At 37.2% G+C, this 27,741-nt stretch overlaps 1 protein-coding gene across 10 annotated transcripts in view; it reads left to right on the forward strand.

Annotated features, from left to right (window-relative positions):
• The window catches only part of LOC117987041 (disks large homolog 4-like), a 49,350-nt gene extending 22,701 nt beyond the window's left edge, over positions 1-26,649 (forward strand). For 2 of the 10 annotated variants that reach the window (XM_069502107.1, XM_069502106.1), the window contains exons 2-11: positions 2,512-2,813; positions 12,763-12,845; positions 14,011-14,208; positions 17,734-17,814; positions 19,452-19,652; positions 21,213-21,354; positions 22,129-22,198; positions 22,368-22,611; positions 23,540-23,712; positions 24,433-26,649. In XM_069502107.1, the coding sequence (XP_069358208.1) occupies positions 2,513-2,813; positions 12,763-12,845; positions 14,011-14,208; positions 17,734-17,814; positions 19,452-19,652; positions 21,213-21,354; positions 22,129-22,198; positions 22,368-22,611; positions 23,540-23,712; positions 24,433-24,436 (1,497 nt within the window). In that variant the 5' untranslated portion in view covers position 2,512 and the 3' untranslated portion in view covers positions 24,437-26,649. Of the gene's footprint in view, positions 1-2,213; positions 2,814-12,762; positions 12,846-14,010; positions 14,209-17,733; positions 17,815-19,451; positions 19,653-21,212; positions 21,355-22,128; positions 22,199-22,367; positions 22,612-23,539; positions 23,717-24,432 lie in introns of those variants that run through there. The other 8 variants (XM_069502099.1, XM_069502101.1, XM_034974001.2 and 5 more) reach the window with 6 other exon arrangements.
• Positions 26,650-27,741: the final 1,092 nt, after the last annotated feature.

The following is a 27,741-nucleotide window of genomic DNA, read 5'->3' on the forward strand; positions in this document are numbered from 1 at the left end:
GGAATCTACGGTATTTTCAAATTCCTAACCCCAGTAGAACCCCAGTGGTTTATCTAGTGGCTGTGCGTTGATAGCCCATTCAGTCAGGACAAGACTTTTTATAAATAATGGACTAAGAGCCAGCATGTGCCAGACCTTCGTTATTATATAAAGGCTGAAAGTTTCTTTCGAGGAAGAGGAACGATCCGCGACTATGAAGTTTGTGTCGTGGTGGTTTTGGGAGATAACAGGTAACAAAGGTGTAAAAAATCTTACGTCAAATAATATAATATCTTTTTTAAAGTTTTTTTTAATATTTACTCCGCAACCTCCTCGTCATGGTAACCCCATGCCTGCCCTGCCCTGCTCCTGTTAATTTTTTTGATGTATTGAAAGCATCGAAATATAAATTGAAAAACATAGGTTAATAATTAGTAAAATTATTTGCGATTTGTGTCATACAAACAAGTTACATTAACTGTTTACATTATATTATTCGGTGATGATTCTATCAAAAATTGCATGTAATTGATATGTTATTAAATTATAAATACGGGCAGGAAGTATTGATATTTGAAAAAACTGTATCGATGGAAAACTAAATTGTACACAAAACCTTTGTTGTTATTTGATAAGGTTTCCCAATATTAAATATTGTAAATACGACTGAAATATTAAATTTGAAATATATAAAAATTATTTACCTACATACGAATGTCTGATAGTAAATATTATTATTGAAGCAAACCTATTTGTTTTTGTATATAAGTATGCACTTTACTCACTACGTTTGATTTGATATCCAATCATAGAGTTTTTTTTCTCTTTACATTTTTTTTCGCGAGCAAGAGAGTACGGGGCCAGGCAATCAGATAAACTCACTCTCACATCATAAATAATTAATTTTCTTATTATTCTGGGTTGTTTTCCTCACATGTACAGATTCATACGTTGTGAATTGTATATGAGAGTTATTTTCCCACATTTGTTTCATCACACCTAATCAAAGTTCTTCCTCAAGTAAGTAGGTACCTACAACTAAAAACTCCGAGGTACCTAGTTATTTAATTGGTTTGCTACCGACCAAGAGGAACAAATTATAGAAACTGAATACTTATTTCGTTATATTTACTGAAGTAAAATTAATGTTCAGTTCTTTCATGCCTAACTTTTGATACCGCTGACTGTTCAAATGTATAAATTTAAATTATTTAAATTGGATGCAAACTTCGTAAGCTGTTGAAGATCGCATTTGAAGAGAAAATGTTAACATAATTATACTCTTTTGACCACTTCGGATTTGTTTAATTTAAATATGTATAGAGAACTTCTTGAATAATTTACAAACTACCTATACAGTTCAATTATTCTCTAGTGCCTATTTTCTACCTCCATTTCAGTTTTGAAAATATTTACTATCAAGTTAAACTTGATTAACAATCTAAAAATCGGAAATCTTTTAATTTCAAACCATATTTGCAAATGAATCCGTAAATCTGCTGAAAATATTAATATTTATAAATATTGATGATTTATCAAACAGATTTGCGGGTTTCTCATTTCCATCAATTTATGTCTAAAGTCTAAATACGCGTCAGAAAATGCCTACCCCTCGAGATTTTAAAATATGATATCTCGAGAAGACCGTGCCAATAATTCGAGATATTTTTAGCATTAATTTGCACCCCGGGGAGAATTTCGGCGATCGCTTGTAACAAAATTATATTTTTTCCAGAGTTCTCCACTTTAAGTGCTGCCATCGCATCGGTATAACCGAGTTACAATTTATAGGTGCCATTTGTCATTTTATAGAGACGTCCTCGACATTTATGTCACTGGAAATTATAGACTTTTTGCAACTTCACGAGAGAGATTAAATTTTTATCTACTCGATATTTTCGAAACGAGCTATTGCAACTAGATAACTGCAACCATATCTAACCATAAATGCCTTACTTCTTCTTGCCTCGCCCTCGGAGGTTCTGTTGAAATATTTAGAATATTTCCACAAGAAGTAAGAATACCTAGAGCAGCTAAAAATATTACCGTGCATATGCATCTCAATAGCAAAGGCATCAGTTCATTTGACGATTCAAAAGTAATTAGTTTATTTGAATAAAAAATGTTTCTATTATATTCTAATACTTTCAGTAATACAATTAAGTAGTTATTTCGTAATTCAATAGTTTATTAAATTAAATTAAATTAGTTTATTAAATTAAATTACATATAAGGAACACAAAAAAATACTTATAATACAGATAAAAAACAAGTAATAACAATTAAGTAGACCTAGGTCTAGTAGACGTATGAATGGGCAACCCCTGCACTAGTAAACACTGTATTACAGTGGGTTGCTTCTCCATTTCTAAAAACTTGAAATCAAATGAATCAAATCGCTTATCTAAAACTGAATACTTACAGAACTGTGTAATATGAATTAGTTATAAACTGTGTATGTGAACAAAAATATGAATTAATCATCAAAAATGTGCGAGTGTCAATGAAATGTGATGGTGGTGGTGTACACAGTATGAGCACGTGGATGGCGCTCTTCGGGCTTGTGTGGCTGCTGCGTGTACGCGGATCCTTATGTGGGTGCACAGCATGCAAGCGTGCTCGGCAGGATACTCAAGACCAACACAGAGCACGCACAAGGACGTGCTGTCCCGCCGAGCAAGTGAAAACCGAGCGGGCTCCGAGTCCGCAAGAGCGCGCAGCATTTGACGTCATTACTCTACAACAATACACGCGTGACGCCACAGTCCAAACTGACTTCGATGACGAAGAGATTGAGGACTTGGACAAGATCGAGCTGCAAATCACTGAGGAATGTAAGTACATATACAAATTGTATGCATTAGTTGTTGCCTGCGTCCGTTGCATTTTATCCGCGAGGAGTTTTTGTTTTCCCGCGGGACCAAGGCGAATCGTCCACCTGCATAGTACAGTCGACTCTCAAGCGACCGTGTATTTCTCAGGAGTGTTTTAAGTTCATCAGTCTATATATAATTTCTTTTTCTATAAAAAATCCAACTTAGCTTTATTTAATTTGGTACTAGCTGATGCCCGCGACTTCGTCCGCGTGGAGTTAGGTCTTTAAAAATCCCGTGGGAACTCTTCAGTTTTCCGAGATGAAAAGTAGCTTATATCACTCTCCAGGTCTTTATCTATATCCATGTAAAAAATCACGTCAATCCGTTGCACCGTTGCGACGTGATCGAACCAACAAACCAATAAACCAACAAACCAACAAACAAACACACTTTCGCATTTATAATAACGGTACTGATTATGGCAATCGCTCTAAAGTCTATATACAAATAGGCCTCACGTAGCACTCTTTTGTTTTTATTATTATATATTTATTAATTTCCATCATATTTTAAAGTAAATGAAGTTAAATTGTTTACAAAAAAATTATGCTGCGGCTTGACTTATCCACTCTGCAGGTGTTACCCATAAGAAAACGTCTTCCCGCGATAAAACTAGCCTTTATTCGTCGTCCTGCACATCCGCACAGCTCCCGCGCCAATCAGGTACGGGATAGCGTGGGTGACGTTCGGGCGTCCCCGCCTCATACTCCGATTGCCATCTCAACCTGAAGCGTAATTGTTTTCAAAGACCAACAAAGAAACAGAACAAGTAAATAAATCAAAATATTTCAAAGAAAAGTAATAAGACTCAAAGAGACCAACATTCAAACTTCGTTAATGAAATTCAAAAGAAACAAAAAGCACAGATCTTATTATTAATAAACGAATATTATAATGATATTAATATTCCCTTTGATATGGGCACATATAAGTATATCCATAATTATTGTTTTTACTGCATAAATTATCTCAAGTGAGGTAGGTATATAAAATAATCAAAATGTTTACAAAGAAATTTAATAAAATCATGGATGCTCAAAAAATCTCTTATCTTTACCGGAGGGAGTAGGAGAACACAGTAACAAGATAAAAACAATCTTTTCATAAACGGTTGTAACAACAATAGTCTAAAATACTTTATATTCATTCCTCCATTTGCCTTCTTCATAATGTCTGCTCATTTCTCATGAGTCCCAGGCATTATACATCAGAATCTGAAAAATTTGTGTCGGAATATTCTTGCTTCTTTGCTATATTATTAACCAGATGATGCCTGCGCTTCGTTCGCGTTTTTAAAAATCCCGTGGAACTCTTTGATTTTCCGGGATAAAACGTAGCCTATGTCCTTCCCCGGGATGCAAGCTATCTCTGTACGAATTTCGTCAAAATCGGTTAAACGGATGGGCCGTGAAAGGCTAGCAGATAGACAGACAGACAGATACACACGCATTTTCTTATTTATAATAGTAGTATGGATTTTGCTCCTTGAAAACTTGCAATACAATATGCAATTTCATTGCTATTTATTTGACAGTAGTAAACGTATACAATCGCAGCAATGTATGTGTCGCAGCAGCAATGTAGCGAATCATACCTTAACTGACTGATCTATCAACGCATAGCTCAAACTACTGGACGGATCAGGCATAAAGGCATGTAAATAGCTGTTATGATGCAAACATTCACAAGAAAAGATTTTGAAAAGTAAACCTCAGAGGGGGTGAAATAGGGCTTTTATATTTGTGTAATCCACGCGAGCGAAGTCGCGGTTATTTTTATATAATTATAACATATTAAATGCGTATAATATACTTACTACTAACACATTTTATATTTTGACGAAAAGATTAGCAAAATCCATGCCATTCGGAAATCCGAGAGCACGTCTGTTTGTTTATTTATTACTTCTTCGTGTCAACAATTACTAATCCGCATTCGGTGAAATTGGGCACGAGGCTTAAATATCTTTAGTTTCGATCCCGGGAAAATAAAGGTTAGTTAAACTGTTGGCCAAAAATTAATTAAGTACATTTCATACTTGAATAACTTTGCATTTAACTCGTGCAATAAATACAAAAGATTTTTGTTTTTTTTTTCAAAATTATTGATCTGTACGTACACAACATATTTAATAACAACATAATTATAATATTCTCAAGGAAAATTCTGGTATACCTATTATCTACGTTTAATAGCCCTCCAGCCCCGACTGATTGAGACCTCGCCTATGATCTTAATGATATTATGTTACTTTAGGGATTACATCAATGACCTCGCTTGGGTATATTAACATATAAATTCCTATCCGTGCCTTGAAGGCGTCGGTTATCACCACAAACACCTGACGTTAACCCGTCTTATTACTTAATGAAACCCATCTTCTAATACACGTACTGAATATATAATTGTTAAGCCCCTTGTACGTATAGGTATGTTGGACCAACGTACCTACTGAATTATCTAGGGCTGGCAAAAGTTGCCTTATTGACTGGCATGGGCCAAATGTGTAGGATGTATTTACACATCAATAACTCAGTCGGGTAAGTACACCTAAAGGTAGACTTTGCGGCATGCAACCGAGACGCGCGCTGCCGCGCGATTGTATGCAGTGTCGCGCATCCCAGTCGCCACCCCAACCCCTCTTCATACATTCTATACAAAGCAGTGCGATGTCCTTAGTAAAATAATTAGTATTTTAATTTTTAAAGTAAGATTACTATACCAAGTGAGAAATCATAAGAAAGGGCTTTACCCGTACATTCTGAAACAAATTTTTATCTATTTTTATGCACAATAGTTTTTGATTTGTCGTGCAAAATGTCGAAAAATCACGACTGTAGTACGGAACCCTCGGTGCGCGAGTCTGACTCGCACTTGGCCGGTTTTTTAACTAGTAGTTTTTAGGAAAAACAGCAAGTGGAAGTTCCTTCCACACAGTTTGCATAAATTTATCAAGACAAAAATCTACACAAACTTTTAAAAAAATATTATTTTATTAATTTTTAGCCAATTGAACTTTTCTTAAAGTTATTAAACTTTGGCTTCAGCTTTAACCGAAGATTGTGGCGATAGCTGATTAATTAGACATCAGACGAACACTAACTCCCTATCATTGTAAATTGTAAAGGATCTAAGGCTGGAATCTATAGAGCGCACTTTGACTTTGCTCAGACTTGAGATTGATTTAAAACAAGATAGATTTATGTGAGAGATATAGCTCTATCTCGTTTTAACTCTGTCTTAAGTCTAAGCTAAGTCAGATTACGCTCTATAGGGAGCTCTTTTCTCTTCGATGGTTTTTATCAAAAACGTTTCATAAGTTATATTAATCAAACTAGGGCAAGTGGTCAAAGTTAAATTTTAAATATTCAAAGTTCTTCACTTTGATAACAATACAACAAGACGTAGATGAATTGCTTTTGTACTCCCTGAAGGTTTAGTGAAGAGTCTTCACTTCAGTTTTCATAACTTTATCTCGTAGTTACCTATATAATGTAAATGTACATTTCCCACTTGAATAAGTGCATGAATATTGCGCTTGCTAAGAAACAATGCAACTCGACTTCCCGGAATTTCATAATCCACTGTCTGTCCATCCGTCCGTCTGTCTGTCTGTTAGATAGCATTTCGCGGGCCATCCATTTACCCTGTTTAATGTTTGGTACAGAGATAGTTTGCATTTCGGGGACGGACATGGCTACTTTTTGTTTCGTTTTTCGAAAATCAAAGAACTCCCTCGAGATTTTTAAAAAACCTAAGTCCGCGTGGATGAAGTTACGGAATCTTTTTTGTATAGCAGCTTACATCTTGGGCGCAGATACAGAATACTTTTTAAATTTCGGAAAATCAAAATAATATAAAAAAAAATTGGTACGTCAATCCGTTGCTCCGTTGCGATATGATTGAAGCACACACAACACTAGCGTTGTAGCGTTTTTTGAGTGGTAAGATTTTATTAAACAATAGCTGACCCGCCCTGGCTTCACTTGAGTGGGATTTTATGAAAATCAGTAAAAGGATAGGATTTCTAAAAACTCTAAAATTCATACCTATTTCTTTATTTTTAACGAAAACCTTAAATAACAATTTTCATAGATATATCTTGAAAAATTACGGACTTTCATACAAGCTTTTATTCCCTATTTAGCCCCTTTACGGATGGAATTTCTTAGTGGATGCCTTCATCATAAAATAAAATTAGACAAAATTTCAAGTTTGCTATGCGTTGATAGATCAGTCAGTCAATTCAGGACAAGTGTTTTAGTATAGATTGTATTTAAAGATTAATGATAACATTTTGGATGCGAGACAAATAAAACACTCAAACACAAAAATCAACAAACAATATCGGACATATTTTAATACTGTCATGGATGTAGCCTATAATAAATATAAAGAGATAAAAATTCAGGCTGCGATCCTCTGGCAAACAATAAAAGTAACAAAAAGTTGTCAACGGCATCTGCGGTCGTAATGCGTAGTGCCGTATTGCGGATATAAACTATCGGATGTGAAAAACCGAACTCCCAATGTGGCAAATTTATGCCAAATTGGAAGTTTCGTTCGGTATGCCAATATGCCTGGAATTTTCAATGCCAAAATATTTTTCAAACCTTCAATTTTCATTTTTATCGTATCACTAGCTGCCCCGGCGAACTTCGTACCGCCCAACAGTCTCAGATTATTTTTCAGGCAATTTTTTAAATTTTCTCCGTAAGAACCATCCTCGTACTTCAAGGAATATTAAATAAAAAAAGAATTAGCAAAATCGGTTCAGCTGTTCTCGAGATTTGCGATCAGCAACACATTTAGCGATTTATTTTTATAAATAGAGATAAATCACATCTGGTACTTCAGATGGTCGCCGTAAGAGCTTTGCGTCTGAGGGGCCCGACGACGTCTCAACACAAGCACAGTGGCCCACCTATTCGAGGTGTAGCACTGTTGTACAAGACGATATTGCCCACACTACTCATAATATGTACCGATTCTTTTATGTAATGCTTCGAACAACATTTATCTTTCTACTGATAATAGTATTGTAGTTTCTTGGCCCATTTTTGTGATATCCGCGACGTCATCCGCGTGGATTTAGGTTTTTAACAATCCCGTGGAAATTCTTTGATTATCCGAAATGAAAAGTAGGCTAACCGTCTTCAGGATGCAAGCTACCCATCTCTGTACCAAGTAATCAAATTTTTTTGAAAATTAAATATCTTATATGTCACTTAGGAATAATGTAGCTTTCTTGTGAAAGAATTTTCTAAATCGGTTCAGTAGTTCCAGAGATTAATTCCTACAAACAAACATACACAGTTTACCTCTATAGCCGAGCCGAGTTTCTTGCTGGTTCTTCTCGGTAGGAACGGCATTCCGAACATTCGTAAGTACTTGTAAAAGTTTATTCGAATAAAAAGATTTTTATTTATTTATATATAATACTGTTATACTATAGTAGATAGTATAGTATTATAGTAGGTCAGTAGCAGTAGTAGATAATGAACTCTTTATTGGGTTTATTTATTTAATTTTATTCGTTACAAGTTGATTGCGATCTCGCGGTGGTAACATCAAGTTTCAGATGTCTTTACAGGATTCGCTATAAAATTAATAGATATTTTATTCCTTTGAAATTCTGAGGAATGAAATTAGCCGAGAGCAAAAAGCGTAGGTGTAGGTATTTATAGGTAGTTTCTGTCTTCATTATAAATGGCAAATATTATGGGAGTATATAATTTTATATGTTTAGCAAAAATGTACGCAATTTAGGTCTTATGAGAAATTATCCAAATGGTTTCTATTAATCTTCGAGGGATTTTTTAGGCAAATACTTTTATAAATGTCATATACAAATTGGCGTCTATTCATAAGACGCAAACCTATTATGTGGCTCTTTCATTCAACGTGACAATGTATTTTATCATTTTCACCAATTTATATGCTAGCCAAAGAGACTTTTCAACGAATGTGTAATAGGTAGATAATTATAAGTATTCCTCATATAAATTGTTGGAGATGAATATTGCATAAAAATCCACTAAAAAAACGTACCATCGTACAAGATATAACAGTACCTATGTACTTTTAGTTTTTTTTTATTAAGTATTTGTTGTTATATAGGATTCCAGAGAGATAAACTGTACTGAGTTATTAAAATAAATAAATAATAATTATTAATTATTATTATTATTAAATAGCAGCATAGAAATACACACTTTGTGCAAATCAACTCCTACCTACGGTTCATGAGATACAGCCCGCTGACAGACAGACTGACGGACGGATAGCGGAGGCCTACTAGGTAATAGGGTCCCGTTGGCATCCCTCTAAAAAAAAGATTTGAAACCAATGTTTAGCTTAATAAAACTGTAGGTATAGGTCCTATAATATTATTATGGTGCCTCTATTTATATTACATTTTCTCATTAATGAGGCTTAAATCTGAAGTACGTTTCCATCTAATTAGATCTACTCCAATTTCAAGCACCTTTATAATTTGGGTAGTCCCAAGATCATAATTATGAACCAAATTTATGAACAACTCCCATACTAATTGGGAGTTTATTTGGTATTTTAAGACCATTAATTTTATTTACTTACGGAAATTAAAAGAATATTTACAAAGTGGGTATACTTAATAATAAAATAGTACAGTATGTTACTAGCTTATGTTCTTGGGTTGGTAATATCGTTGTCACTTGTCCTTCGACGCCTATTTTGAAACTGCCGATTCTGGTGTCTACTTTTGTGTTTCTCGTTTGATAGCTCGAGACACCACGACGCGGTGGCGTGACCTGTCCTTAGATACTTTCGTAAGTATTAGGCTTTTTTTGACTTTATTAAATGTATGAGTAATGCGTTGGTCGAATTTTTCTGCTTATTCTTCTTTTCGACGGTCGCCTCAAACACGAGCAGCCCGAAAAACCGCAACCGCAATATTTATTTCGGTTGTTAGCCTCGTGCAGTTCCTCGTTCGTGCAGGTTGTCGGGCAGTCAATGCGTTGATCTGTCTGGGATGACCGCAGATGCATTCCGTATCGTGTCCAGAGATAAAGCCCCACTTTTCTAGATTTGTCCTAGACTTCCCCACCTCTGCCCTATGTTACACGAAACTCCCTTTAATAGTAAGATTTGAAAAATCTTTGTGTAGCTCATTGTGGTTATTGCACCTTCTTTGGTCTAACTGTGTGAAATCTAATAAATCTGTCGACAAAGTAAATCAAGCCCCAAAAAGAAATGAACTAAGTATAGACGCTTCGATTTACCCATTCGAGTAATACAACCCTAAGAAGCAATTTTGTGATATATGACCGAGGGCAAGATTAATATCACCCTGGCTGCGACGAACTAGTAATTAGGTAAAGCTGTAATTACTTTCTTCTATAGACTCCTCTGGTATTAAGGGAATATCAAATAAAAACGGTTCTTCATTCACGTACCTACTTTTACAATAAATAATCACTACCCAAAACCCAGATTATAAAATATATGAAAGTGTGTTCGTTTGTTAAAGTGGTTTGTGCTTCAGTCACTTCAAGCAACGAATCGACGTGATTTTCACGAGGAGCTACTCGTGCACCCACCGGCTTCTCCCACCAGTGGGTGGAAGGGGAATTCGTATTACCCCATACACCCACTGCGTTAGGGTTTTAATTAAATTTTAATACATGTGTAGAGTTAAGAGCTGGAGAGTGACATAAGCTACTTACTTCTTATCCCGGAAAAATTAATTCCATTAAAAGAATTCCAATGGGATTGTTAAAATCTAAATCCAAGCGGATAAAGCTGAATACATGATCATGGAAAATAAGTACCTAGGTAGGTGCATTTTCCTTTAGCTATTAATATATTATTCATTGTTATTGTACAGTAGGTAACTGCTTGTTGGTTTGTACGAGGTGGTCACGCTTTTAATAATGAAAGGTCCTCAATTTAAGTTTTCTGGCTCATAAAATATTATTATGATACCTGAATAGGAAGGACATTTTACTTTTTTGAGTAGGAAGTTTTTTTTAGCATATTACGTTATTATTCTAATACTAATTAAAGATAAATGGAAACAAAACAGGGATAATAAAGATCTATGATTAGTATCATTTGTATTGTAATAATATAAAGTTTCGAACCCATCCGGGGTCCTTTTTCAAGGGAGTACAACGGGCTCTATGAGCAGCGGCACGCGCAGCTCACAGTTACAACCGCGACGCGTGCGCGAACTGACTCCCTTGAAAAAGGACCCCGGATGGGTTCGAAACTAGTCGGGCTAACATCGACTAAATACGTGAGTAAAGCCGGTGACAGATATTGTATATAATGGAAATCACTCACGATAGTTTAAACGCTAAGTTACCTTAGGATTACAAAAACCTAAAAACACGCGAATGAAGTTGGGGGCATAATAGCTAGTGCCTTTATTCTTGTAATTTCAAAGATCACAGTGTGTGTTTTGTTGTGGCTGGCTTCTATTTCATCAGACTTTATTGTATAGGTACTTTGGCTTTTTTATTTTGCGATATTCAACAAGAATAATAATACTATAATAATTCCTATTTACAAAGGAGCGATTCCAAGAATATTTTCTTTTATAACGGAAGGCTGATTTCTTGTGAAATCGTCAGAAAATTCTTTGTATACCTAGCTACTCATAGGTAGATATGGTTTGGATTTAATTTTATTTACAACTCGAATACTGATGGGAAGTAGGTATAGTCATTATCAGTCATCATAGTGCCATTTTAACTCTATGGGTCAACTTTTATGTCAAAAGTACGGTTTAAATCTAAGTATAAGAAGGACAAAAATCGTACTTTTAAAAAGTTAAAATACGCGTTATACTGAATATGATTTTACATGACCTAACTTGTTCAGTGGTGAGCGCCGTGGTCTTATATTGTGTATGAGGTCCCAGATTCGCATGCCAGCAGAGGCAATTTGGAAATTTATAATTTCTAAATTGTCCCTGATCTAGTCTGGTCTGAGGAATTCGGCTGTGTCTGGTTACAACTTAAAACTACATTTTCGCTTTAATATACAGGGTGTAACCCGAACTCTGGCAAAAACGAAGACATATTGTGATAGTACTGATGATTACTGATATGATACCACAAAAAAACGTGAAAAAAAATATAAAAAAATATGGACCCGGGTTTTGCACGCTATATTATAATACCTATACATTGCAGGTTTGAAAAATATGAAATCACTAAAACTACAAAATTAGGCAAATGGTTATGGGTAATGGGTATTGAATTGTGTTTAGGAAAAGTAGGTATAACAATAACGCTAAGTTTTTGCTATCGTTCTGGTTACACTCTGTATAGTGCATTTTATGAAAGTTTATTTGAACAAAAAGTCTATTTCTGATTATATTATGACACATATTATTAGTCTAGTCATTTGTAATGTTAATATTATAAGACAATATTAATTATTTGGGACCACAAAATCAGTGCGTATGTTTACACAAATTAATATAACAGTATTTGTTCATTAGAGTACACGAGGTTATGCATGCAGAGATTTCATTCCATACACATTTGAAAATTCAGTATAATTTATTATTAAATAAGATTAAATTTTATTATCCTTCTCGTGAATAAAAACATCATGAGGAACATCATGGCTGATAGTTTTCTATAATGTTCTCAAAGTGTGTGTGTGAGGTCTGTTAACCTACGCTGGGCCAGCATAGCCTAAAATCCTTCTCATTCTGAGAGGAGACCCATGCCCATGCTCAGAAGTGGGCTGGTAATAATGGGTTGATCATGATGACGCTCGGTTGAGCGCTTTGAATCGGCACAAGAAAATTCTGTAATTTTGTATGGCACGCGTACTTGTTCTTCTTCCAACGTCTACTTGTATAAGTCTATTTCAAGTGGATTTTATAAAATATTTTTCTTGTTGCCAGCGAACGTGAGCAACTATGACAGCGGGCGAGAACAAAATATGATGCACAGTCCGGAGAGTGGGCAGGTCACAGCGAGCTTTCAGGTACATAATTGTTATTTACAGCCCAAGAGCGGAAAAGTTAAAGTATAAAATGATCATAGCCTGTTTCCGTGGACGCACGATGGCGACACACGTGTCACGAGATTGTATGCAAAGTGTATGTCGCTATCGTACAACTCATACTTCATAAATTTAATACACCGCGATGCGCAAGTGTCGTCCCCAACTCTGTAAAACAACTAAGTAAGTATAGCAGCTGATGTAAACGGTAAAAAATCGCAGAAAACTTCTCAAAGAAACGCATAACAGATGCAAGTTGCCCTGCGTTTAACACTTCCTTGAATCGTCACTTACTTATATCACGGTTCCGTTTTGTTAGAACTTAGCGGAAAAACTTCTACAGGCAGATCTACATTTGCGCACTCATACGAACCTTGCACACTCGCGCAACATAAAAACATAATGGGGACGTGTGTTCACGAGCGGTTCGCGTCTATGTTGTGTCAGTCATGGCGTGCACATGTTTGTGATTTTTTGAGAATGAGTACAAACAAGTTATAGTTATGAGTTCGCGACATGCACGTGTACACAGATACAGTAGCGGCAGTTACGTACTGATCCGATCCAAGTCCGTGAAAATACGTTGCTTTTTGTTTTGTATGGGAGCTTATGACATATTACGTCGTAGATAATCACTGGTATTCTCACGGATGACGGATAGAACTCGTATGACGGAAGTGCAGTACGTAATCGCCGTAAGGGTACTTTGTGCACTCATCCGTGATTTGACGGATCCGTGGAAAAAATACGAATCGAATGTAATACGTATTTGTATGACGGCCACTTCGGAGAATCACGGATACGAACCGAATATGGATGAGTGCACAAAGGCCCTAACGCGTCCAAAGGTTTTCGACGCGCTTTGTGTGCACATGTTTGTTTTTTTTTTTCATTTTTTCACACACATTTTCACATGCACACGGTTCATGCGCATGCGAAAATGTGGATCCACGTTTATGCTGCGGGCATAGTGTGTGACAACAGAACTGGCCGAGTCCGCTAATCTGTCAAACTTTGTTTTTCTTAATGAGATTCAACATTCAGTGGAATAAAATCATCATTAAGTTAAATAATATTAGGTAGGTATAGGCCTTTTAATTCAGCTGAGAAAAATAGATTATACCTACACACACATTTTTGTCCCCAGTATCTAATGCATCACAGCACTTCAAATCCAGATGACGTTTGGGAAACAACAGATGTTACTTTGGAGAGAGGAGTAAGCGGCCTTGGGCTGAGCATAGCGGGAAGCGAAAGCGGCGGTGACGTCAGCATAACCAGGATAGCGCCTAACGGAGCTGCGAAAAACGATGGTCGTTTACAAACTGGAGATATTTTGCTTCAGGTAAATCAAATATTATTACATACCTACATCCCTATCAATATTATTATAAACTAGCTTATGCTCGCGACTTCGTCCGCGTGGACTACACAAATTTCAAACCCCTATTTCACCCCCTTAAGGGTTGAATTTTCAAAAATCCTTTCTAAGCGGATGCCTACGTCATAATAGCTATCTGCATCAGCCCGATCCGTCCAGTAGTTTAAGCTGTGCGTTGATAGATCAGTAAGTCAGTCAGTCAATCAGTCACCTTTTCCTTGTATGGATTTAGACTAGCTGATGCCCGCGAATTCGTCCGCGTGGATTTAGGTTTTTAAAAATCCTGTGGGAACTCTTTAACTTCCCGGGATAAAAGAACGGAGAGTAACGTAGGCTACTCTCCGTTCTTTCAACTACCTCTATGCCAAAAATCAAGTCGATTGGTTGTTTATAGTACGCGACAGGTTGAGATGATTTTTTATTGAAAGCGATTCCCAATTGAGTTGGATGATGTGAAATAGCTCACATTTCTATAAAACATATATAGCTGAATTTTAATAGAAAAGTTTCAGTGACTTTACGTTCCTTTTTTGTTCAAATATTTATGGGACTTGTTGGCACTCTAAACAGCCGTGTCGCAAAAAATGAATAATAGAGGCGCATTATTTAGGGCGCATAGGCACCAACAACCTTTTGTTTACGCAAATGTTTTGGTTGTCGATGTTTTCCATTTGGCAAAACATGCGCAAATCCACAAAACCTATGCTGTTCTATCTGTGTATGCAATAACGGAAGAGGATGTGGGTAACCTATTGAATCTCCCGTATTTGTGACGTCTGCCGCAGAAAGGGGAGATTGGCTATAGGGACAAAGATGAGATAGAAGAATTTGTAGGGAGTCAAGAAGGTGCCCCAGGAAAGAACCACCTAGCAAGTAGGTACCGAACGGGCGCCCTCCCGCGTTCCTGCCAATATAACCACAAGGTTGGTGGGGCCATGGGAGGTGGTGGGTATTTCTATCTGTGTAGTAAAATATAAAATTAAGTACCTAACTGGTTAGTTAGGTACTTCTTCTTCTAAATATATAAAAGGAAATGGTGACCGACTGACTGATTGTCTGATCTATCAACGCACAGCTCAAACTACTGGACGGATCGGGCTGAAATTTTGCATGCAGATAGCTATTATGACGTAGGCTTCCGTTAAGAAAGGATTTTTAAAAATTCAACCCCTGAGGGGTAAAATAGGGGTTCGAAATTTGTGTAGTCCACGCGGACGAAGTCGCGGGAATAAGCTAGTAATTTTATATTTTGATGGATTGCAAGGCGGTAAATTTTCCAGTCGGTGAATTGTAGCCATTTAAACTGGTTACCCAGGGTTTTCTAGAACAACCCTTTCACGAATTGATTTATTAGATGATGAATTTAGTTAGACGATTGGACCTCGCTCCCTTCGATAAACAACCCTATCAACATATCCGAAATCGATTTATCATTCAGATACGATGTCGTGTTTAGATGTCAATTAGGTATATTACAAGGGTCTTCATTAAGACCATGTTGTCCAAGTTAGCACGTTTTCAACTATAGGTACCTATTTAAATGTAGTTGAGCAATAATAATATCGATAACTAGAAATTTTAAATTGTAACGCAATATTTATATTCATATTTAAGTAAAGACGCCCTCTCGCACTCTACAACCTCTCGCATTGTCAAGGGTCACTGGTAGAGATTTCTCATAGAGATAAGTGCTTCCCTGTCCACTTTTACTCTCTTTTCCTCTTTATTGCAAATGTTTTTGGTACAAAAAAAAGTTTGACGTGTGCCAGTGCTAGGCGAAGGCCTCCCTTTCGAACTTCCATTTATCCGGTATCCCGGTCTATTGATAGTTGGGCCCACTCTTTCGTTAATGCATCGAGTTCGTCGTACCAACGCACTACCAACGACACCGTGGTCTGCCTCGAGTCTTGACGCCTAAGTCTTGTTTTTCTGGCACCCAGTTTGTTGCACACTTTGCCCATAATTTGTCGGACAAGGTGTATCACATGTCCGTGGTCCAGCCCAGTTCCACTTCAACTGGACAGCTTTGTCTACCACGTATATGATTTTCGTACCGTCAAGAATTTAAGTTACTAATATTATTATTATGGTCTTTATCCTACAGAGACTTGACTGTTTTGCAGAAATAGTAAGTCAGTTAATTTAGCTTCGTTACAGTGAGCCATTGACCTGTCCAATTTGAATAAAGAACCGTTTCTGCTGATTTGGCGTACATCCAAAAGCTTTGCCTAAAGGGTATCACAATATTAACTTAATTTGTTCCTTACGAGTGCGCAAAAAAAAATGGGAGTAAGGAAATAAGGAAAATACTCTGCTGTAGCAATAGTTTAGTTTCAAAATATTTATATTCGAAGCCGCAGTAACTGAGGAAGATGAATGAAACCCGAAATTGAATATTTCAGATTTAAGTTGAGGCATCTTTTTAGGTGTTTATCTGTTCAGGTGGGCGAAATATGAACTAGAGCCCCGTTAGCCGCCATTTCAAAATCCACGCGGACGAAGTCACGGGCATCAGCTAGTATTGCAATATAGTTAAACTATATTGACTCTTTGCTATTTTGAAAGAATTATATCATTTTTTTCTTGTGAATTTCTTTAAATAGTTATACCAAATTCTATCCTATTCTGTCACAATAGATAAGTTCCACGCACTGTATCCACCTATCCACTGTTCCACCTACTAAAATTTAATAGATCTTTCAAAAGCACGATGATGTTTTTTGTTCATTCAATAAACAACGAAATATTATGTTACAGTTCAAACCGCAGTCGGGTTTTTTTGAAAGCTTTTTAAATAACTAGTTATTTTTGCACTGCAATAATAACGCACAGTAATACCTACGAAATATTTTTTATTTATTTTTATTAGGAAAACAAACAGCTAGATATACATTTTTCATAATTTTAACTTTAGTCTAGATAATTGAAGTAAGCCAGCAAAGTTTTCACAATAAAATAGATTCATAATAAATACTAGTGGGTAGGTATATTTCATACATTTTACTTACTTTAGTTTTAGCTCGCGTACAACAGTTATAGGTAAGGTTTGCAGCTGCTATCAAGAAACGAATTAGACACATTTCCTGATTTCAGATTCAATCGGATCTCATCTTCAGGCGTATCTACTATATTATATCAATATGTTAAAATGCAATTTTTCACCGAAAATTGGTTTGAAAGAGATCCAGTAAGTAGTTTTTGATTTATCGTGCAAAATGTCGAAAAAATACGACTGTAGTACAGATCCTTCAGTGCGCGAGCCTGACTCGCACTTGGCCGGTTTCTTACAATTTAGCCTGTAAGTTCCATTTAAGTGGAAATTCCTTTATGGAAAAATAAATGTCTTAAAACCAAATATAGATATCTATTGGTATTTATTGTTATACTTATCACATGACCTTTGGAGAAATTTGTTTTTACAGTAGTTACGATGAACTTCTGAAAGATGAAATGTCTGGTGATTGCCTACAATGACATAATAATTCGCAGGTCAACGACATCTCCGTGGAAGGCGCCCCACATTCTGTGGCCGTAGATGCATTGCAAAAGGCTGGAAATGTCGTGAGATTAGTGAGTAGTTTTCATACTAATATTATAAAGAGGTTTTCGTTTGTAGGTAAGTTTGTTTGTAGCGGGTAAACTCTGGAACTACTGAACCGATTTTGAAAACTCTTTCACCTGTAGAAAGCTATAATACGCGACAGGTCAAGATAGCAATCTGGGAGGGCACGCCCCGCACACCCGCACAGCCCCCGCGCTAACCGGTGCGGGCGAGCGCGAGTGACGTGCGGGTGTGTGGGGCGTTCCCTCGCCTGATATCCCGATAGCCATCTCGACCTGTCGCATTATTCCTGAGTGGCATAGGCTATAATATTTTATTGTCAAAAAAATTAGAGATCCTTACGAAAATTGTATAATAAGCTAACTCTACATTGATAGTCAAAATATTGTACCTACTGCTAATTGTAATACTGACAGTCAACATTCATCAGCCTATAACAGTCCACCGCTGGACTAATCACCACTGGGAAGACGGGTTTGTGATCGCAGTAGATGGTAGTAGTAGCACAGAGCACGTTGCTGCCCGCTGTCCGGTATTTCCCACGACACCCGCGGGAAGAGGAGGGGTGGCGCCAACTGTATTCTGATCTTCCGTCACCACACGGCATCATAAGGCAGTGGTCCGAGCGCCGACGATGAACGAGAAACGAGTGGAACTAGAAACTATAAACGAGTTAGCGATCAGCGGGAAGCGAGTGTGTAGTTTCGATAGTTTTGTCGCCGGGCTATAAGCGAGTGTGCAAGTGCGACGAGCGATTTCTCGCGCCATTCGCCCGCGGCCCCTCAGTCCTGTGCAAACCTGCGCGCGCGTTACACGTGTTCAAGCGAACGAGCATCGCTGAACGAATATCGCTGAGCGAGTTTACTTTTGAAAGCTCTTCGCACAGCGATAAAACTAGTAAAGCGAGTCGTCGCCGGCAGTGTGAACAGTCAGAGAGCAACTTTTGATATAAGTATGCATCTCTTTCGTTTACACGGAATGTACATTTTTATTGTGCGTTTCTTGAGAGAGAAAATCGCCGATAGTTAGTCGTTTTCTCGCCGGGCGGTCGGACCACTGCCTAACCATTGTATTAAAAATCGGACGCATTAACGCGGGCAAACTCCGCAGATTCTGATTACTCCGGTTTCACGGTATATAAACTCTAAATTGAAAAGTTACATTTAGCCCTCAGCAGGATGTTATTTATCACGACAAATGCGTTGGACCACAGCCCTCTCCCAGCTGAATACTTATAATGTAAAATAATGACTCGATTCAGAACTTTACACGCCTCGTACTCGTACATTTTAATAATTTTGCAAACGTGAAATCCTATTTTAAAATTATTTTGTGCCGTCCTCATTGTGAATGGTAAAGGAAAACTTTGTGAGGAAACCACAAATTCATAAAACAGTATTTGTACATTAGAAGCAAGGTTGTGCATATAGAGATTTCATTTTATCCACGTTTTGAAATTCATTAGTGTTCTGGGGAAGAAAAACATCACAAGGAAATCTATAGGGATGCCTGGAAGTTCTAGGTTTCTTGACAGACAGACAGATAATAAAGTGATCCTATAAGAGTTCCGTTTTTCCTTATGAGGTACGGAACCCTTCGTGTAAGAGACGAGTCGCCCTTAACCGGCTTTTTTTTATATTAACAGAGAGTAAGAAGAGCTCGAAGACCAATGGTTGTGACGCTCTGTCGAGGGGTGCGTGGACTAGGTTTGGGTATTGCTGGCGGGGCAGACGACGCAGCCGGTGGAGACGGCATCTTTATATCGCACATTGCGGTGGGCGGCGCCGCCCATCATGACGGCAGACTGAAGCTTGGCGATAAAATACTAGCTGTAAGCGATGAACATGTAAGTAAAAAGATCCATAAACTTAATGAAATCATGGTGATAAAAAAACTCTTTGGGCGGTCTTCTTACTTACTAGCTACTTAAACATTTTATATACGTACCTATACCTACCTATATTCGTTGGTACAAACGTCTTTCTCTACATCGTAATATTCATTGCAGAGCTAAATCCAAGCTAATCACTACCTACCCCAGCTTTTATCAATATGAAGTTTGGTTTGTCATTCAATCATTCCGTAACGGAGCAAAGAATCAACGTGATTTTCGGCATTGGCATAATGTATAGCTGAAGGCCTAGATAGTAATATAAGGCTACTTTTTAGGGTTCCGTACCTCAAAAGGAAAAACGGAACCCTTATAGGATCACTTTGTTGTCTGTCGGTCTGTCAAGAAACCTACAGGGTACCTACTTCCCGTTGACCTAGAATCATGACATTTGGCAGGTAGGTAGGTCTTATAGCAGACATTCGGGGGAAAATTTGAAAACCGTGAATTTAGGGTTAATTCACACAAAAAAATTAAATTGTGGTCATGAACTCATAATTAGTATTTTCAATTTTCGAAGTAAGATAATTATATCAGGTGGGGTATCATATAAAAGGGCTTACAGCTGTGTATTCTAAAACAGTTTTTTTTTAATGCAATCATAGTTTTTGAATTATCGTGCAAAATGTCGAAAAAATACGACGGTAGTACGGATCCCTCAGTGCGCGAGCCTGACTCGCACTTGGTCGGTTTTTTAGTTTTTAGTCCGGATGACTAAAGAGTTACCACGGGACTTTTTAAAATCTGAATTCCGCTACTTCATCTACGGTAATTCATTCTAAGGTATTAAATTAAACCAGAGCCTCAATAGCTCAACCGGTATAGGAGTGGACTGAAAACCGAAAGGTCGTCGGTTCAAATCCCGCCTGTTGCACTATTGTCGTACCTACTCCTAGCACAAGCCTTGATGCTTAATTGGAGAGGAAAGGGGAATATTAGTAATTTAATATGGCTAATAATCTTTTAAAAAAAAAAAATGTAGTAGGTACATACCTACCCAAGTGACTGGAATACCTGCTTCGAAGAAAACTGCTATGTAGCGTTACGCCTACATCTGGTATCTTATAGGAAAATTACTGAAGTGTACTGAGATGGAAACATTAGATCTAACATGGTACTTAGCCAGCTTACCTTTGACTAGTTCGAAGATTCATCGATGCAGCTATAATACTAGGTATATATAATTATATTTAGATAAGAAAGACAGACCGGCAGACAAACTTTCACATTTTAATATATTAGTATGAATATATTCTATATAATATAAAAGGAAAATCTGACTGACTGACTGAGTGATCTATCAACGCACAGCTCAAACTACTGGACGGATTGCTGGCATGCAGATAGCTATTATGACGTAGGTAGACATCCGCTAAAAAAGAATTTTTAAAAATTCAACTCCTAAAGGGGTAAATGTTTGAAATTTTTGTAGTCCATGCGGACGAAGTCGCGGTAATAAGCTAGTTTATTATAAGCATAATAGTAGATAATAATATTATGTTTATTTTTAAACAGGGCGTAGAAACATCTCTAATAGGCGTGACTCACGCCACGGCGGTATCCGCGTTGCGAAGTACAGGAGACCACGTAACACTTGTAGTTCTTCCAGCTGCAGGTTCAATTCCGCCCGTCGCACGAACCGCACCGCTGTATACCAGTAAGTATTATTATTATACATTTATTTTACATCTAATTGGAACGGCAGTGCCACTTACACTAACTAAATTTCTTTCTAGACTTTAAAAAAATACTTCCCTTTGAATTCGTATTTGCTAGCACTTACTTGTATTTACTTCTTAGGAGCCATGAAGTACATATGTGTTACTTCTACGAATTTACTGACCCTAAGGGTGAGATCTATAGAGCGCACTCTGACTTAGCTTAGACTTAAGACAGAGTTAAAACGAGACAGAGCTATATCTCTCGCATAAATCTGTCTCGTTTTAACTCAATTTTAAGTCTGATCTAAGTCAGAGTGCGCTCTATAGATCTCAGCCTAAGGGTGAGATCTATAGACCGCACTCTATCTTAGCTTAGACTTAAGACAGAGTTAAAATGAGGCAGAGCTATATCTCTCACATAAATCTGTCTCGTTTTAGCTCAATCTTAAGTCTGGGCAAAGTCAAAGTGCGTTCTATAGATGTGTCTAAGTGCCCATGTCACCATGAATCATAATGATAGTGGTGATATCTACGAGTACGTCCAAAATAATGCAGTGTTAGCTTTTAAGGTTATACACCCAAAGGGCAAAACGGAGCCCTATTAATGTCACTCTGCTGTCTGTCTACCCGTCTTTCCATCCGTGTCACACCGGATCTTTAGCTTGTACATGGAAAAGACCTGACATTTGGATATATTTGGTGTACTAAGTTAACTCAAAACCATCTCTAGTTGTGCTTATCAGTTATTTCAAAATGAATGCAATTTTCAGCGAGAACGCAAGCGACGTCATGTTCCACTCTGCACGATCTTGCCGAGGAGGAGTCGAATAAAATACCCAGGTACTGGTATACTTAGTCAACATTATCATGCACCGACCTCTCGTACGTACCTATCAAGTAGGTATTAAATCAATTGGTAACTATTTCGACTTGCGTCGTCCGCGACAGACAGACAACAAAGTGAACCCCAATAAAACGGCATATTCTAATTTAATTTATGTTTAAACAGATGTGTACGGATGGTGCGTCTAGTGCGCTCGGGGTCACGGCTAGGGATGGATATTGTAGGGGGATTGGGAGGCGAGGTAGATGAGACCAGCGGAGTGGAAGACGATGCTTGCGGTGTGTTCGTGTCGGGTGTGTCCACTGAAGGGGCGGCGTACGGGTTGCTCCATAGAGGCGATCGAATATTGAGTGTTGATGGCAGAGACCTAACTCGAGCGACACACGAGCAAGCGGCGGCTGCTTTAAAGGTATATAAATATGTGAACGTATGCTTACAGGTATTAATCGCTTGGAAAAGCGCTGGCGGTCTACTTGCGCCGTATAGGGTATTTACAATTTTATTATACACTAGCTGATCCCCGCGGCTTCACCCGCGTGGATTTAGGTTTTTAAAGATCCCGTGGGAACTTTTGATTTTCCAGGATAAAAAGTAACCTATCCGTAGTAGCCCGTCCCCGTGATATCTCAGTCGTAAAAACATTCATCCTTTTAAATTTCCACGGTATCACCACGATTTAAGAATTCCTTACTGCATCAAGGCTGAGGAGTTGGATCCTCGAGTTCGAAAAGTCTACTTGGTAGGTACCTGCAACCTACCTCCAATATCATCGTACTGCGACATAATCGCGTTGCATGCACGGACCGCCGCGGCCGTCGCCATTATTTTAATTTCGTGATATCTCCTAACATATTATTCTAAATGAAATGATACAAAGGGCAATTTTGGTCTAAATTATAAACACTTGAGATGACGAAAAATTTTATTTTGATAAGGATTAATACCTACTATGATAGTAAAAACACCTGTGAAAGTATTTGTTTTAGACCACATTTTAAAACCATTAAAATTATTATTGTGAGCTTACCGTAAAAGATAAATATATTATATGCTATCGCGGACTTTTTTTAGAGCTGTTTAAGAGGAACAATTCCACCGAACATTATTTTCGTGTAACTTTAACTATTTACGCAGCGCACGCCACGGAAGTTCACAGATGAGACGACTTTTTAATTTGCGTAAGCGTTGTCTCTGTCAGTCATACCTATGTGACTTTTGTCGGTCTCAACGACAGAGACAACGCTCTACGAAACCGCAATCTCTTTCTAAAGGTCGAAGTACGATATTTCCCTGCCTACATAATAAAACTTAATATTCATGTTGTTTTATATTTCAAGCAGTACTCGGGCAACTCCGTCACCGTCGCCGCCCAATACAAGCCCGAGCAGTACGAGCGCCTGCGCGCGCGCATTCGGGCAATCAACGCGGCGGCGGCCATGTCGCCACACACGAGCACACGCATCGCCATAAACATACCCGTTCGTCCTGATGTTCATACCATTTATCCAAGGTAAGAAAAATAAAATACAAAAAGTAATCTTTTTAATAACAAAAAAAATACTAAAGCTTAGTGGCCTAGTCTTCTCAGACCTGGGCGCGTTTTGAACCTTTAGTTAATAATTATCACCACTATATCTTAAAAATCCAACTGACTATCAAAAAGAGTAATTTATAACCTATTTTGAATAAATCATTTGACTTTGACTTTGAAAAGTCATTCGACCGTCCGACTCCCAGCATCCTGATCAGAGCCTATTAATTTATTTACCCCTGCCCGAAATCAAATCCGGGGTCTCCCGCTTTTAAGGTAGAGCCACCACTACGCCAGGTAAGTCGTCAAAGTCAATAGAAATAGGTATTTCATACCACACTTGCGAGGTTGGAACAATTTTAAAGTAGGTTTTATAAAATGCATCTGCTATAATATTTTGTACCTGCCTAAAATGAACGGCATGAGCAGGGGACATAGTTCGTACAACCGATAGACGTTGGGGTCCCAAGTTGCTGGAATGGCGACCTCGCACCGGAAGACGCAGCATTGGAAGACCCCTCACTAGGTGGACGGACAAAATCAGACGAGTCGCAGGGAGCCACTGGATCAAGGCGGCGCAAGACCGTGACGTGTGGAAGTCCCTACAAAAAGACCTATGTCCAGCAGTGGACGTCTATTGGTTGATGATGATGATGATGATGAAAATTAACGGATTATTTAATTTCTATTTTATTTCAGATAGCAGTGATCCAGCTGTGAAATAGAATGAAATAAAATTTTATAAGCGTAGTTAGTGGACATACAATGTGGATTTTACAAATTAAATAATAACGGTTTCTATTTTACACTATTTGTTGAAATAACAATACGTTTCATCGAACACTGTAAAGTTTTACTGATAAAATAAATTCTGTTTCTGTTGCAATTACCTACTTACTATCTCTTTAGTTTTATTTAAATAAGATTTTAGTGTTACCAATATTAATTGTAACATGACAAATTATATTTGTATACTTACTTACTTTATATTATTACTATTAATAATGAATGTATGTATCAGAATGCCTGTCCTATAAAATAGTTTTGATTAAAATTCACGATTCACAACACATAGGTACGTCACTATAATTAGCATAAAAGGGGTCAGCTAAGTTCTTATTAAAAGTTCATATTAACGTTCAGCGTTTATTAAGATGATCGTAGTCGGATTTTAGTTTTCAACTTTATTTTAAGTATTATATTATATTTTTATTCAAATAAACTTTTATAAGGACTTTTACCGTTCAATTTACAATAATATTCTACCATACAGTACCTACTTGATGTGTGTTTGAGTTACATAAAGTTACAAAGATTTTCAAAGTTCAAAGGAATAAATTACGAAACTACAATTTCACATAAACTTCCGTATAATAAATACATAATTAATGTGATAAGCACCCTACCCTGAATGTAGTGTTATGAATAATAATAAATTAAGAGCAGAGAGCACGATCTACATTTACTTGTACTTTTGATTTTAAGCTTATTCGACATATGTATGTATAAAATGTACCATACCAAAATTAATTAGGCGATTTTTAACAGCCGATATTTCCACTCAGTTGCATGAGCCGTGGTAAACGGGACTGCAGTGCTGCGACAGGTCAAGTTCGAGCTGCCATGTCTCGTCGTGACCACGATTCATGCAACTGAGTCGAAATATCGGCAGTTAAATATCGCCTAATTAGTCATGGTACGTACCTGTTTTATACAATACAATACTTATACTTAACATAACACTTAATTAGTGTACTTACAAGCAAAACTTGCCGTTCAGAGCTAATAAACTACAAACTCAACTTATTAACATTAATTTAAAATTAATCGGTTGTTATCGAATCGCCCTTTCAGGAGTCCAGTTTCAGCGTTTAATGTTTGTCTTTAATGAAAACAAACACGAAACATGAAGTTCGCCAATTCTAACAGGTTTTTGAATTTTAATAAATATAGAGTAATTATTATAATAGACACAACTAATGTTTCGTAGGTACTTGTATATAGTACGATTAGTACGCGACAGGTTGGGATCGCAATCGGGGTGGGAACGCCCTGCACACCCGAATAGCCCTCGCGCCAACCCGGTACGGGGAAGCGAGGGCGCTGTACGGGGCTTTACCCCACCTCATACCTCGATTGACATCTCGACCTGTCGCGTACTATATGTAGCGTAACTTGTATCTAGCTTTTTGTGGATAAAGATCCAAGATACTGCAGCAGGGCTAATTTAGGAGGCAGCTAGATTCGAGGCAGTCTGGGGTGGTCCATACACCTGTCACTCAGTACGGACGTGAATAAAAACTTCTAGTCGGAGCGTTAATAAACACCAATGTGTAGGTTTGGCATTGGCCTTTGGGGTCGTTGTACCAAAATTCAGTACCAGTAGAACCGCCAATGCGTTGCCATATTTTCAGCAATTTGTTGATCCGCCCCTTTAATAACCGCATGTTGAAATCTTGAAAGTGGAATCTTGAATATTTAATCAAGGCAGCACCAATAAAATAATTGATTTTTAATTTAATCATAAGACATGCCTACCTTCTTTAATGTTGGTAGGTAGGTTACACTGATTTAAAAAACCAGAATAATATTATGTATCGGAGTGTTCCAAGAAATAAATGTTGGATTTATTATGTAAAATTTTTTTTTTTTTTTGATTTTACAAAATTTTGATGCTAATGAGTACTTACCCATTTTGTCATGTAGTTACAATTAAAAAAAGGAGAAAAGTTTTATTAAAGAGTCACTAAGTATTATTTACGAACTGTTTATTTTTGGTTTTTTAAATCAATGTTTTAGTAAATAAGAATGATGTAACATTTAATGTGTTGATGTTACCTAATGGTGAAGTTGCTGAACTGTGATATTAATTAATATAAATGTAATTATTATTATTATGGACACAGTGAAAGTTAATATACATGAATATTAAAACATTAATTGTCCTTTTATTCTCAATCCCTACTCCCTTATACAGGGTGTAGCCAGAACGCTAGCAAAAACTTAGCGAATATCAATAACCATTAGCCTCATTTTGTAGTTTTAGTGATTTAGTATTTTTCAAACCAGCAATGTATAGCGCGCAAAAGTCGGGTCAATGCCCCGCCTACGACGCAGCATTGACTCCGAGTGGCCTACTTATGCAACGTTTGTTGACCTCTAGTGTCAGTCAGATGTTTTATATCGTAAAATTTTACAAAATCATAGGATTTTTTTACATATTTTTTTTCATGTCTGTAATCATCAGTACCTACCTCACCTGTCTTCATTTTTGCTAGCGTTCTGGTTGCACTCTGTCTGTATATTAGCTTAAGCCCGCGACTTCGTCCGCGTGGACTACACACATTTCGACCCCCTGTTTTACCCCCTCAAGGGCGGTTACGCACTTGTGAGATTTTATGGTAAAAGAAGAGAGAAGTTAACACAGTGGGCTTTAATAGTGATGATAAATTAAATCCAATGATTACTAATGAAAGTTATCATTTATCAATTATTTGTCAGGTAAGGCCAAATACTAAGTAATTAAAGATCAAGCAAAGCATCTGCCGTATTATTTCAAAGTAAGAATCCTAATCATCTAAACAGGCTTCTATAATAATTAGAAGCTAACAACCTAGTGTTTACTTTTATCTCAATGTATAAAATAAATAGCACAAGAGGGTAGGTGATAAATACAGAAGTAAAACCAACCAAGTCCAATAATAATTGAATTGTATTGTTCAGCATTGATCTATTTATATTAAAATGAATCTACCACCCATTTCGCTAAGGTGTTTAGTCATGGAGAAGAAAGGGCAAAGAAACTCCATAACACACATCTTTTAAAACATTAGAACGTTGAGTAAAGTAGTAGGTACATATTTGGTACACAGTTACAACAGGTAACCTATAAAAGGCAAATGATTACATTACATTATAATAAAATATAATAATACTTAACTTCAGTAAGGTCCGCTGTGTTTGCTCTGGGCTGTCGATACAAGACTGTTCCCTCTCTGTCGAGGTAGG

This window comes from Maniola hyperantus, chromosome 12 (genome assembly GCF_902806685.2).
Source record: "Maniola hyperantus chromosome 12, iAphHyp1.2, whole genome shotgun sequence".
In the NCBI taxonomy this organism is placed as follows: Eukaryota; Metazoa; Arthropoda; class Insecta; order Lepidoptera; family Nymphalidae; genus Maniola; species Maniola hyperantus.